This window comes from Diachasma alloeum, unplaced genomic scaffold (assembly GCF_001412515.2).
Source record: "Diachasma alloeum isolate Michigan unplaced genomic scaffold, Dall2.0 Dall_scaffold_00533, whole genome shotgun sequence".
In the NCBI taxonomy this organism is placed as follows: Eukaryota; Metazoa; Arthropoda; class Insecta; order Hymenoptera; family Braconidae; genus Diachasma; species Diachasma alloeum.
This window is the reverse complement of record NW_021680665.1, coordinates 142,687-156,784: the sequence shown is the minus strand read 5'-3', so window position 1 is coordinate 156,784 and position 14,098 is coordinate 142,687. Positions and strand designations below refer to the sequence as shown.

Sequence of the window (14,098 nt, the reverse complement as noted above, 5' to 3'; positions counted from 1 at the left end):
TTTAAAGATTCAAATTGATACTTGATTCATTCACATCGTTCCATTCCATTGAGGAGATATTGTCGATTGGAGACAATTTTTTATGGTCACTGAAGGAGGCAAACCATTCATCTAAATCTCGGAATAATCTGCGAAAAATCTTATTCATTAATCATATTATTGAATTAATCCCATTATGTGTAGATCGCTGGAGAACAACGAAAACGTTCCAACCGTTCAAACGAGTTGGAATGTTTTCTCTCTCCTTCTTCTCATTTTCTTTCTCACTCGCACTCGTTAAGTTTGGCGGAGGACGGGCACGTACCAACGCGATGGAGAAAAAAAAACGCCCCCCCACTCTGCGCCGTTATCGACGCTCTCACACGCTCCCTGTTTTACTTACAGGTACGTACTCAAAATTAGTTCTGCGCCACCGCTACGAAATTTTGCGGTTGAAGCGTTTCCATAGGCGCTAGCAATCTCCCTTATAATCTCTGTGATAACAATCCAAAATCCGGTGAACGTGAAAATGATTATTGTTCTGCGATGCCGGTTCTCGTGCAGATTGGCCTCACGTCAGCGCGCTTTTTTGAATCAATCCATCAACTTTTAGAACAAATTGCATTTTCTTGTCTATTTTTTTATTTAACACAAGGAGATTTGAAGATAAATGCGAAAAGGCTAAGGGGGTAATCACTCCGAAAAAGAGTGTAGGGGAGAGTGGGGTAAAATGGACTTTTGATTTTTTCAAAAATATTCATAACTCAGAAACAGATTTATCAAGTGAGCTCAGTTTAGCTCATCACAAAGAGGAATCATTGTTCTTTCAATTGAAAAATAGAATTATTCCATTTCATGAACAATTCAATACGTCATGAATATTTCAAAAAAAGTCGTGTCCATTTTACCCTGCCCTCCTCTACACTAGATTTCAAAATTTTAAAGATTTCTGAGGTATTTTTAGGACTTCAAGGGAATTCAAGGAAATTCAAAGGATTTCAAGGGACTTTAAGGGAATTCATAGAATTTCAGAAGATTCGAAGCGTTTGAATCGAGTAAAATGCTGGTTGACATTGAACGATCAAAATAATAAATCGTCGGATAAGTTTGACGCTGGAATGACTAATAGAGATGTTGAAAATGTTATGTTGCTTCATGTGTATAGAAAATAAAAAGAAACAGAAAAAATCGATTATCGGAAAACTTCTGGATTTCTCATATATTGCTGGTAAAGGCAAACAATTGCAATACTTAATGTCAAGCGCAACGCAATGTTGGACGGAAAATTTCAAAGGTATCATGTGTCGATGTTCTCCATGGTAGGAGGTTGAGAACAACCAGCTCGTAGTGAATTCAGAGAAACCGTCTTGGTGGGATCTCAAAACTTATGGATGCCCTCTTCCTCGTCCATCCCTTACGAATGGTTCACCTGAATATGATGCAAGTATTATACAAAGAATGAGGGCTATTATCAAGTAAATAAACACTCAAGTTACTATTAATGTACTTGTATAAGACAAGTAATCTCTTCAAAATATAATAAAAAAGAATATTAAAATTATTTTAGGTCACATACACTCCTTCATTTACCTTCCCCTCAATATTTTTTGATGAATTCGAAATAGTATTTCAAAAGATTCTATGGGATTTATAAATTCCTTCTCAAAATTCCATGAATTCATCACAATTTCATGGAACTTCACGGGATTTCACGAGATTTATCAAGATTTCATGAGTGATTACCTTCTCGAAAACGGTATTTTTGTATGAAAAATTTGATGGTCTACAAAAATGATAGTTTGAAATTTCAAAATATGAACGATTAATTTTTTTCTGAAATCCACATCCATTGCTTCATTCATGATCGTTATAAACATATTTTCAAAAGGGCGAGTAATAGAGAAGATTATTAAGGAATTCTATTCGTAGGAAATTCTATAGATTTACTCTGCAAAATATTTTCGAACAAATATTCGTTATCCAGTTTATTACAAAAATCTGTAATTGATAGTAATAAATGAAGGCGATTTTCACGATCAATGAATTATTTTTTATTTTATTCTTTAAAAATATCACGTATATCTACGGAGGCTACTGGTTCATGGTGCTTATCAGTTTTAGTTTCGCTCTTCTCTGTGGATCTAGTGGCTTTATCTTCTACAATCCCTTGCGTCCATTTCTCAACAGCTTTTTCATAAGCCTCTGAATCTGGCAGTCCACTTTTGGCCAATTCCTTGTAGACGCGAAGAAATTTTTGGGTTTGAGATTGGGTGTCTTGCACTTGTAAATTCATTGTGAATCTGCTGTGCTCCTTTTGAAATTTTCTGAAGAAAAACAATCGGAATTGTACGGTGAACAACACAATTCGAAATTCAAATGGGAAGCCTAATGTTCAACATTCACTCATTGAAGATTACAGAATCATTATAAACCAAGACGGCAATTACTCCAAAAACAAGTGTACCACGGATTCTAAGGCTATGAAATTTAAAAAATTCTCATTTTTTTGGAAACTCCAAAAAAACATAAAATTTTCCTACGCGGAGAAAAAAGTTTATACTAAATTACTATACAGTCTAGGTAATCCAAGAGCGAAATGATATTTCAATGGTGTTGAAAAATGTGAGGCAAAGGATAAATTTTCCCTTCGTCAGCGTAATTTCTCCCACAAACAGTAAAATTCGTGAACTATTAGTGAAGAAGTGCCAGAAAGACCGATAAATTTCACCGTATTTTCATCGATTTTTCACAGTACACCGCTTAGTAATTGTTTACTGTTTTTTCCTGGTTACTTTCCGGTAATTTTTTTCTCAGTGTAAGAATCCATGAGATTTTAGACTTCGTAGAAAGTTCGTAAAATTTCAAGATATGCATTGAGACTACAACATTTCGAAAAGATTTTTGAAAATTAAAAGAATTCCTTAAGCAGGAGAAACGGTAGAGATACTTCAAGTTTCCTTTGCCAAATATTCATGCGTGTTCAGTCAATTGAATACCATCTATTCAGCCTATCAATATTGAAAAAATGAAAAAAATACTAGGCAGGTCAAAAATATTGAAGCATTGACTGACACTTTCTATTGATAGGGTGAACCGAGCAGTGTTCGAGTACATCCAGTGATCAAACTAATTTACATATTTACCGTTGAACAACTGCTTTATACAGTGGAATGGAACTTTTGTCCTTAAAAATTTTGATGAAATCTTGTGGAACGTTCCCATATTTCAGTGATTACCGAATCTTGTTCCTTCAACCACTTAGATGTAATGACTTTAATTTGTTCGAACACTGGATGGCTCACCCTTTATTAGCTTTTCGGTCATTCAGGACTTCTCAATTATGATGTCAATTTTAATCGACCTTGCGACCACTGAAGAGGAAAATGAACTCAAAAACTGATTTTGTTCATGAATAAGCCTATGCTTCGACTAATTCCGCGAGACTCTTCAGGGTTCATTTGTTTCGGGCCGTCTCAAAACATCTTGATAAATTCAAAATGAGATTTCAGAACATTTTACGTGATTTCTAAGTATTTTCAAAATAGTTTTGAGATTTCAAAAAATTCCAAGATTTCGCAGATTTTAAAGATTGCAAAACTTCAAGAGACTTTTTTCAGAATTTCATGAGGTTACTCCCGCGGTATAAACACAGTTACAACTCCATCTCCAAAGTGAAATCACTTGATTAAATACTGAATAGAAGCACAAAATAAAAAATCTCTTCTGGCATTCATAAAATTCGAAAACTAACTGGAAATCGGGATAATTCGAGTTTCAACTGTTGCCTCTCTCAATGATAATCAGTTCTTTGACATTCAAATTTCCTTACAAAAAATGTTCTTACGCTCTAACAGGATCTTCCTTATAAAAAATATCTCGAACGGGAATATTAGGTGCAGCCCTGTCAAACCTAGGCTCCAGTTTGGGTGGGAATGCCTCGTAGAGATCGAACCACAGGGGTCTGTCCTCAGGTCTCATAGCTCGGCCTTTTATCAGCGAGGAAACCCTAAAATTCGAATGCCATCAATGAATCTCTCCATATCATATTTTCAAACTCCTAAAGAATCCTCAAATCTTCATTTCGACCCTTGAAAATGATTATTTCTCCTCAAAAATCATTAAATCCGTCAATAGAATTTCCTAAACTCTCGGCAGCATTTTGGAGCAGTCGATTTCAAGCAATAAACAAGAGGAGACATAATTGATCAGGGAATTCATCCAACAAAAAATTTCTAAATACCTCGAATAGATGGTTCCAATCCTTTCGAGCCTGCTTTGAGCCATTTCTAGAAATTTTCCTCTGTTTTTCGGTTTTTCGTCACCAATTATTATCGCTTGTGCCTTTTGATTGAGCGGAGACCAGTGCAAACGGCTCGCCGAAACTTCTCCCGAGTTTTACTAGACGCTGGACCCAATGAAACAAATGTGGATACATTCAAAAATAAATAATAATACGATATACATTAGGACTAAATAAATTATTCGTTAATAAGGTTGAAAAGCAAGAAAATATTGTATTCAGTAATGGAATAATAAATTGTGAGAAATTCGCGATCGCAACTGTTACGTTCCAAGCTGGTTCCGTTGAACAGATGGCAGGTCCAATGCCCGTGGAGCGCTAAAGCACTCTGCTCCACAAGTGCGGGAATTTTCGAATAAAAATAATTGAACACGAACACCAATTTAATTAGATAATCCAATCGAAACGTTTATATTTACTTTTCAAAATTTAGAAGATATTTTACAACAACACTTTGGGTTTTTAAAACTTGAGAAGACGATAACAATTTCTCTCGAACTTCTCGTATCCACGTATGGGGTGGATCTGCCCTTACTCTTACTCTAAAAATTAGTCTAAGTGTCGAAGATGAAGGGCTCATCCCACAGAAAAGAGTAGGGGACCAATCGTGGCCTTGAATCCAGTGAACAGTGTTGGTCTAACACCCCCGCGATCGCTCGAGCTGGCCCAGCCCCAACTCTCGAGTCTACGTGACTTGAACAAAGGGCCTTACATGTGGTTTTTCGGGAGAGACAGAAAATGCTTGAATTTCACCCGGGGAAAATAAACTGTCTCCAGGAAAAGGTTTTACGACTCGAACGGTTTAATGTCAAGCTAGAATTGCACTCGAAAACTCTATATAAAAAAAACAATACAAAGGATCTTTTATTTTTGGATGGCCAGAGCTACGTCGAGAGACTCTTTAGACTTATTACTCGTTTCCTGTTTACGAGTTTCTCGAACTTACTTTCCAAAATTCTATATTTTCTTGTTTCCAAAACCGTGGGAATATTTCAACTAGCTTAAAAATAATATTGGATTTATAAAATTATCAGATAAAAATATTTGAATCTCAATGGTATAATCTAGTGGAATAATGGTAGTCATAGGGACTCTATATGGTAACTAGTGGTTTACGCGACACAACGTAGATGTGGGAGCCACCAAGTGGTCTCTAAACTAACTACTCTTGGGGGGCAACCAATGAGATCCCTCGGAGGGAACCAATGATGGAGCTCAACCAATGAGATCACTGGATTCTCTTTGATCTCATTGGTTGCCCGTCAAGAGTAATTAGTGGAGAGACCACTTGATGGCTCCCAGATCTACGTTGCGATCGCGAATAACGAAATACCACCAGAGATTATAAGGGAGATCTCTCACGGCAAAGTAAACGTTTCGACTTGATTTTTTCGTAGTGGTGGCGCATGAACTAAATGCGAGTACACTTTTGTTGGTAAAACAGGCAGGTATATTAATGTCGGGATTCCCCCCCTGAGTGAGAAAGAAATATGTATCGTGCTCGCTCCCACTCATTGTCGTCTCCGTCGCGTTGACACGTGCCCGTCCTCCGCAAACTTAACGAGTGCGAGCAAAGAGGATAGACCTGAGTAGAGGCCCGGATCGGGGGGCCTATTCTCAAAATATTTCCGTACACGGAAGTGGCTTCGTAGACGAATTGCGTGTAGCAATCATACAGGCGTTCCGTCAACGGAGTCGATTCCGCGCGCACGGAAATATTTCGAGAATAGGCCCCCGGGGGGTTTGACTGACTCCAAGAAAGTTAGTTGGTACGTCTAGTTACTCCCAGAACTTATTTTGACGAGTGAAAATAAGTTCTGTGAGTAACTAGACGTTTGTTGCTAGAGGTTGAATTGGGTCGTTCATTTCGATCCTATTCTCCCATGCAATCCAACCTTACCAGAAAACGTCTAGTTACTCCCAGAACTTAATTTGACGACTGTACACTGTTACGTATCGAGCTGGTTCCCAGAAGTGTAGATGGCAGGTCCGTTGCCCGTCGAATCACACAATTATTTAGTTGAACCCTGGATCTTGATTATATTATTTGTTTGATATATTTGGTTTTGTTTAACAACAAAAGAGTTTGATATTGGAAATATCAAATCAGTTTGACGTTCAAGACGTATCTGCCTCTTAACGTTACTCTCAAAATCACTTCAACTTCAAAAAATGAAAGTGCAGAAAGGTGGGGGAGCCATTCCCATTGGCTCAAACGACTATCCTATACATTCTAGTAAATATGGTGACTATTCTAGGGACCCTAAGTCGCTACTAGCAGTTTACGCGACAACACCGACCCCCGCCCCCCTGGACGACGACACGAGTTGCTAAGAATAGCCGAGAATGAAAACCCACCTTAAACTTATTGCAAGAGTTTTGACGCCAACGCCGGTGTCAATATTATTTTTGTATTAAATATATGGAATAAAAATTCATTAATTCTGCTCCGCATTCCTGAAGTGAAATTCGTCATTCTAAGGTAATAATTCATCATATTCGTTCACAATTTTTGGTTTCCTCGATTGAAATAGTAGCTGCTGATTGGTTAACCTCTTTTTGCACAGTTAAACGTAAACGATTACGCGATCGATACAAAATTATTTTTTATAATGATAAGTATTTCGTAGTATCCATGGTTTCTGGTGCACTCAGGGATGAGGAGGATCTAATTCATAACTTTACTAAGGTTGGTGATAATTCTAACCTATTTTGTCTATCGTTTTTATTTCTAGCGACCATGGATATCCGCCCGAATAACACGATCTACATAAACAATTTAAATGAAAAGATCAAGAAAGATGAATTGAAGAAATCTCTTTATGCAATATTCTCACAATTCGGACAAATAATGGACATTGTTGCTATGAAGACCTTGAAAATGCGTGGACAGGCTTTCGTGATATTCAAGGAGATAGCAAGTGCGACGAATGCGTTGAGATCCATGCAGGGGTTTCCATTCTATGATAAGCCAATGGTAATTATTAAGTAACAATAAAAAAATTTCAACTCTTTTTTTAGAAATTCAATGGGAACAAAATTCTTCAAAGAACAATTCGATCAATTCCAGATTTTCATTGTTATTAGATATAGAATATCTAGCTTCCAGATATTAACGAACTTCATTCTCTGTATCACCCGAGAATTTTCAAATGGATTATCAGACTTTAACGTATAAACTTTTAGGAATTAGGCAATTATTAAATGATTAACAAGTAATATTGTGAAAAATCGGCCGAAGATTTTTCTCTTGAAAATTTTCTTAGCCAAAACAAAATTTTCCTTCTTATGGTATAAAACTATTTGTTCTTAAAACCAAAGCATAATTTGGCTACAATGAACTTGTAAAAATATATTTTGTGACATGTAAACCGAATTCTATATTATCTGAGAAACAGCAAGTTTTGCAAATACATTCGCACAGGAGTTATGACGCAAATACAAAGCTGAGTTATTGAAATGAAAAGGAATGTAAAATTGCACCTATAAACCGTTTATTTAAACAATCAGCACGAACTGGTGCAGACAGTACATGAGGTTAATTAGATTAATACGGAACTAGACCAAGACTTTCAACTTTCAATAATAGGAAATTACTTTTGTACTAAATTAATAATCAATATAAACGCTCTATTAATCCCTCAAATCCATGAGTTTCTGAGATTCGTAAATACTACACTCATCCCCGTTCTTCACCCCTTCGCACCGAATTCACTTTCCAAACTTGAGGCTTGAATATGTTAAAAATCACATGCACTAAATATGGTCAAACCCATTGTCCAATTGCTAACGAATCAAATTGTTTATACCCCCACGACTATTGGAAGCGATTTCGGTCACGTGCAAAAAGTATCTTAATTTTAACATTTTTTGCCTCTTCCAGAGAATACAATACGCAAAAAGCGATAGTGACGTAGTGGCAAAAATGAAGGGTACCTACGCAGAAAGACCGAAGAAGCCCAAGAGAGTGCCAGCTCCAGCTGACGAAGAAGCAAAACGAGCCAAAAAACGCGCCAAAGATCAGAAGCACGTACAAACTACAGGTTATCAACCCGGTGTCCAACAGCACCCAGGATTGATGAATGCTGCAGTGCCAGAACAACCTCCAAACCAAATCCTCTTTCTCACCAATCTACCGGACGAAACAAGTGAAATGATGTTGTCGATGTTGTTCAATCAATTTCCCGGCTTCAAAGAGGTTCGACTTGTTCCAAATCGACATGACATCGCCTTCGTGGAGTTCGAGAATGAAGTACAATCAGGAGCAGCTAAAGATGCTCTTCAAGGATTCAAAATTACACCTTCGCATGCTATGAAAATATCATTTGCTAAAAAATAATTGGTCTTTTAAATTTTCTTTCAATTCTACGCGGATTGTCTCGCATCGGGACAGAATAGTATTTTTTTCATTGTCTATTTCTATTTACATTTTCATCAATTGCCTAAATTCATAAAAATGTGTTAATGTAAATAATTTTAAATAAACGAGTATGGGAGTAATTGTATTTCCACAATTGAGCTGAACCAACCAGTGTTCAAATCCGTGCAGTGATCGAACTAATTTACACATTTATCATTGAATAATGCAATGGAACGGAACTGTTATCTTCTTTAAAAACTAATATGATATTCATCAATTGAAAGCCAATCCTATTTGATCACTGGTATACGACTACTCTTACTCGTTCAAACACTGGACAGTTCACCCTATTAGAATTCATGGGAATTTATTGTACATCTTGAGCTCTGAAATAAATTCGAATAATGATATGTCAATTTTTGTTTGTAACTACCATGTGAACCTTATCTCATTCGTTTCTTCATTTCCATATATTAAGTTGACTTGAATGTTATTATTCAAGTTATTGGTTCGACCCATAAAAGGGTCACACCTAATTCCAGCAACCTCTACCGCTCACACCCCAACCCAGCATCGAGCGACCGGCACTGATTTTCTTGTTGTGTACTTGTACCAATTCAAAATTTTTTTTTTAAATTCATCATTCTGCAGCGCTCCGCTGCTTCGAAACACTGGGCGACAAATATGGTTCCATCATGAAAATTGGAATTTTTCATTATTTACAATTGTTGATGAAGCTTGAATATACTCTAAGTTGATATGTCAATTTTTTTTCATTTTTTTGTAGAAACGCTCCTAATTAATCCTCTCAAATTTTTCAACGTCGGTTTCTGTATAATCAGAGTTGGGCAAGTAAAATATTATCGGTATTTTACCAAGTTTTCTGCACGTGAAATAAAACAAAAAATTTACCAAGGAGGTTTTACACCGCCGTGACCGTGTGACAAGGGTCAAACATTGCCATGGTCATACCTCCCGAGGATCAAACACCGCAAGGAGTATACCTCGCGAGGGTCCGACGTTGTAACGGTTAAACAACAGAGGTAGGCAGAGGACAATCTCAAAGGTCAAAAGATAACAAGTGGCAACCGGGGAGGCAGGAAAGATAATTACTACGACCCAACGATTATGAGAGTCGAACAAAAGGAGCAGGAAGGAAAATTGTCAAGACATAATCCTCGCGAGATATAACCCTTGCAACGTTGGTCCCTTGTGAAGAATGACTGTGATGACGTTGGAATCTCACAGACAGGATCCTTGCGAGATATGACCTGTGCCACATTTAACCCTCGCGAGGAATGATCTTTGCGAGATATGACCCTCATGACGTTTGACACTTGTTAGGTATGACCCTTGCAAGGTACAACCCTCGTGAAATTCAGTCACGAGGGTTACCGCACTGATGGTCGGGTTAAGTTCTTTCCTACGAGTTATTTACCTTTTTTACCGTTTAGAGATTAAGTACCAGTATTCTACTATGTACCGTGGAAAACTCCGATTTTCAGTGAACAACCCAACCCTGTATTTAATTATCATTCGATAATGTCTCATTTAATATTTAAGGCATTTTTTCTTCGAATGCATTATTTTTCTGCATCTGGTAGAGACTGGCTGTTCTAACATGAAAAAAGAACATTACCAATACTTGGAACGGTGCTAATGATTCAAAACACATTGAGGTAATAAGTGCAATATTTTGAGGGGACGATATTCAATTACACACATTTTCTTTTAGCTTAGCAAGAATTTTTTAGTTGATCAAGAAATCCTTCTCTCAATTTTTGGAAAAGTTGTGTCCAATGGGTTCAGCAAATCACAACTATTGACGAACTTCGTGAGCTCTTTTTCATCCATAGAGGGAATTCTTTTTATTTGAATGATAATTTTTCCCATCAATATAACCTGAACATGAAGGATTATTGATATTATTTATTTTAATGGATATTTTCTTGTGCAAATTTTGGATGATCAAAACGCAGTATTTGATGACAGCTTTATTTCAAATATTTTATACTGACTTTGAAATTTTTTCGTAATATCTCGGCCATTGTTCGCAACCAATGGATAATTTTACAATAATACCAATATCACTCGTGGGTCGAAATTGATCAGTTATTTTTTTTCTCAAAGTTGTCCACATACGGAAAACGTGTAAAAGTTGATACAAAAGTTGTCGGACTGCGCACTCGGAATTTAGTTATTGTCGTACTTCACACTCATCTCCCTAAATGATGAATCTTTCAGGAAATTCTTTCAGGAAATGTCCGATGTTTCAAAAAAACTCGGCACATTATTACTGAAATAAAACATGTTATCTGAATATCCCAACTTTTTCCACTGGTTACTAGTTTCAACGTATTTTTCACGTAGCTCCAGTGAAAGAAAAATGAATGCATATAAATTCTATAATAGCTTGTGTTTAATGAGAAAAGTTCTATGTTCAATTTCATGACATGTCCAAATGCAAAAACTCGGCGATAGATATTTACAGATCGAAATCGTCCCGCTGAAACAAAAAAAAAATTACTAGATGTTTTGGTAGAGTAATTGAAAGTTACGAATAAAAATATTGGTGTTCATATTGTTTTGTTTACTTTTTTTTTACTCGAATTCCAGCCAATCATCAGGTAGTGTTTGAGGCTCTCAAACATAATTATTTCGAACATTTCGCAATACCTTATAATTTGTTTTTAAATATTTTACTGTAACGCTCCATTTGTGTTTCCTTAAACTACAATCAATAATTAATCACATAATTTCCTCAAGCTTCCCTGTATAAACAGAAAGTGTGTCCATTTGGCAGACAAATTCTACCCATTTTTTCCTGTGCCACGATGCTACCGGAAAATACCAGATAATCTTGAAGAACTTATGGTATTACTACTAAAGGTATCTTAGAAATGTCAGTGAGATAAATATATCAGGGGACCGTTTCCATCAAGGGACGCATTTGCGTCCCGTCACCAAGAACGGGTACGCTACTTAACGCCAAAGGCCAGCTGCAGTCATCGGCAACACTAAAAAAAGGACTTAGTTACGTCCCGTCGCAAATATTATTCGAGTCGCTACTGTATTTTTTTCAAATTTTTTAAAAATATGTTGACTGAGAAAATGATTTTTTCATGAATCAGATTTTGGGATTTTTGTCGATTTATTTCTCTAAACCTTCTATGCGAAGATTGTAGTGAGAAAGTTGGAACCCCTACTACTGACCATCCAATGAGCAGGGTTGGGCGAGTAAAATACCACTGGTAATCACTGGGAATAAATTCTGCCCAGGTTTCGACTTTTAAACAAATTAATTTACCGGAAACAATTAATTTACCGGAGAGGTTCTAGACTTTTTTGACTGCGGGAGGAGGCATGTCGCACATGGGAGGGTCGACCGATGATGAATAGAGAAAAAAAATAAGAAGGCTCACCCATTGTGCCTCGCGAGCGTCAAACGTAGCAAGGATCATACATTACAAGGATGAAACAACAGAGCCAGGTAGGCCAATCTCCAGGGTCAAACGACCACAGGGATCAACCAGGAGAGGCAAACAGGACAATCACAAGGGTTCAATAACCATGAGGCTTAACCAGAAGAAGCAGGCAGGAAAATACATCAGAAAACTCTCCCATTTGATCCGTTTCCTCCTTGCCTCTCCCAGTTGACACTTCAGATTGTTCTGCTTGTACTCTGTTCTATTGGGCCCTTGCGAGTTATAATCCTTGCGATGCTTGATTCTCGGAATATGACCCTGATAACATTTGACTCTCACGAGGTATGACCATTCATTTTACATTTCTGACTAGGCTTTTTGTCCATTTCTTTGTATTTTTCAACAATTCCTTCTGTTCGGTAAGAATCAAACAAAACTTTTCCTTGGCGCCGTTTTTTTTTACAAAATATTCAGAACCTCCATGTATTCAGTGCTTGCCACTTACGTTTCATGATTTCGCTACTTTTTGTAAACAGAACGCTCGAACCCGTTCTTGGCGATTTTTTTTTTTGGGGACTACTCCTCTATATCTCCACGAAACTAACGCGTTCGGCATTACCCTTGCCTGAATACGTTATGGTTAAATTATTTCTCTTGTCATGTGGACAGACAACTTACAATATTGTTATACTCCAAAACGTGTTTTCGAATTGCTGACGAGTCCATCCATGTCACAAAGTCCTCTAAATTGCTGGAAAAATTCAATAACTGAATTAAAAAATTATTAAAACAATCAGTGTGACAGAATATATGCGACAGAAGGCCTGCGAGCGGTTTCTCTGCGCCTCATTTTTTCTTTCAATTCAATTTCTATTAATTCTATTAGTAACAAGCTTTCCAATAGATCCCAAGCTACTTTTTCGTATAGTGTAGAGCGGAGAAAAATGATACTAGGAAGTACATATAAAAACATCTTTTATCTATTCATTCTACATCTTCCATCATTTTATTAATTTCTTTACTTAATTTTCCTTCCGAGTGGAAGCATTGTAATCGTCCCATCTTCATATTTTCTAATTTTTACTGGAAATGATGTAGCATGATTTCGAACGTAAAAATACGAAGTCTAGCGAGCATGTCTGTATGTGAACATATCCACAACCACCTTCTTGATGGTCAATTTTTAGAAAATTGAATAATTAAGTGGTTAAAGTAATTCCAAAACGTCTTCCGTCTACTGGAAGATATTCAACCTTTTAATGAAATAGATTTATACAAAAAGCTCAATAGCTCCGAAACTGCTCGGCTGATTGAACCCATCCAAAATACCAATCTTCATTTTGTAAAAGCTCTAATCATACCAAATTTCCACTTCTTTCCGCTATTTCCAATTTTTCTCAAAATATCTTGCATACAAAAATGAAACAAGCAGGGGACCGAGCCTTTCGATCAGAAGGCATGTAACCGTTACTTGATGCATTATTTATCTATTTCAATTTTTATTTCTACCAATTCCATTGGTAGTAAGCTTCCGAATGGATTCGTAGAAATTTTATCTTTTAATTGAAAAACAAAAATGATTTTTTCTTGAAAAAATCTGATTCTTGAAACGTTTGACTTTCTAAAATTGAGAATTAAATTTCGAGTTTACCCTGTGGGAAAGGCATATCAACACGACTGCATTTTTAAGAAATGTTTCCATGCGAAAATCGATGATGGAATAACGATATGTCCTTTTATGCGAAAAACGTTTTTTACTTCAACTGGTCTATTTAAAAAAGTATTGAATCGATCAACCTCAAATTTTACACAGGAATGCCACTCGATGATACTAACTAGTCCTTAACATTTTAAAACTTTAACACGCCCTTCACTCATGTAATGACAAACAAAAATAGAAAAACGCCAATATCTCGTAAACTTTGTAGGAACGGGTATATGAGGTATTCCACGCCGAATGAGTCAATCGCTGACCCTTACCCTCTTGGAAATTGATGGCGATTTTTTAAACGTTTGGGGGGGGGGGGGGGGAAA

General features: G+C 36.7%; 3 protein-coding genes across 5 annotated transcripts in view; 1 reads left to right on the top strand and 2 right to left on the bottom strand.

Annotated features, from left to right (window-relative positions):
- Positions 1-1,949: 1,949 nt before the first annotated feature.
- On the bottom strand, positions 1,950-6,256 carry LOC107042867 (28S ribosomal protein S23, mitochondrial). Of its 3 annotated transcripts, none has more exons than XM_015264075.2 (4): positions 6,180-6,256; positions 4,220-4,384; positions 3,824-3,985; positions 1,950-2,303 (listed from the first exon to the last, which is right to left on the bottom strand). In XM_015264075.2, exons 2-4 carry the CDS (start codon positions 4,261-4,263, stop codon positions 2,036-2,038), a joined length of 474 nt encoding a protein of 157 aa, XP_015119561.1. In that variant the 5' UTR covers positions 4,264-4,384; positions 6,180-6,256; the 3' UTR covers positions 1,950-2,035. The 3 variants fall into 3 exon arrangements, with proteins under 3 accessions (XP_015119561.1, XP_015119562.1, XP_015119559.1); XM_015264076.2 differs by lacking the exon at positions 6,180-6,256 and adding an exon at positions 4,699-4,784; XM_015264073.1 differs by lacking the exon at positions 6,180-6,256 and having other exon boundaries at positions 4,220-4,563.
- Positions 6,257-6,566: 310 nt separating this feature from the next.
- LOC107042866 (U1 small nuclear ribonucleoprotein A) lies at positions 6,567-9,055 on the top strand. Its single transcript, XM_015264072.2, is given in 4 exon segments — positions 6,567-6,761; positions 7,015-7,256; positions 8,163-8,525; positions 8,527-9,055. Coding segments are annotated over 3 exon segments (669 nt in total). The 5' UTR covers positions 6,567-6,761; positions 7,015-7,019; the 3' UTR covers positions 8,596-9,055.
- A 1,981-nt stretch (positions 9,056-11,036) lies between these two features.
- The window catches only part of LOC107042872 (U3 small nucleolar ribonucleoprotein protein IMP3), a gene marked incomplete at its 5' end in the record, with an annotated part of 9,743 nt that continues 6,681 nt past the window's right edge, over positions 11,037-14,098 (bottom strand). Inside the window, 2 exon segments of the mRNA XM_015264089.1 lie at positions 11,037-11,145; positions 12,743-12,815. Coding sequence (XP_015119575.1) covers positions 11,125-11,145; positions 12,743-12,815 — 94 coding nt within the window. The 3' untranslated portion in view covers positions 11,037-11,124.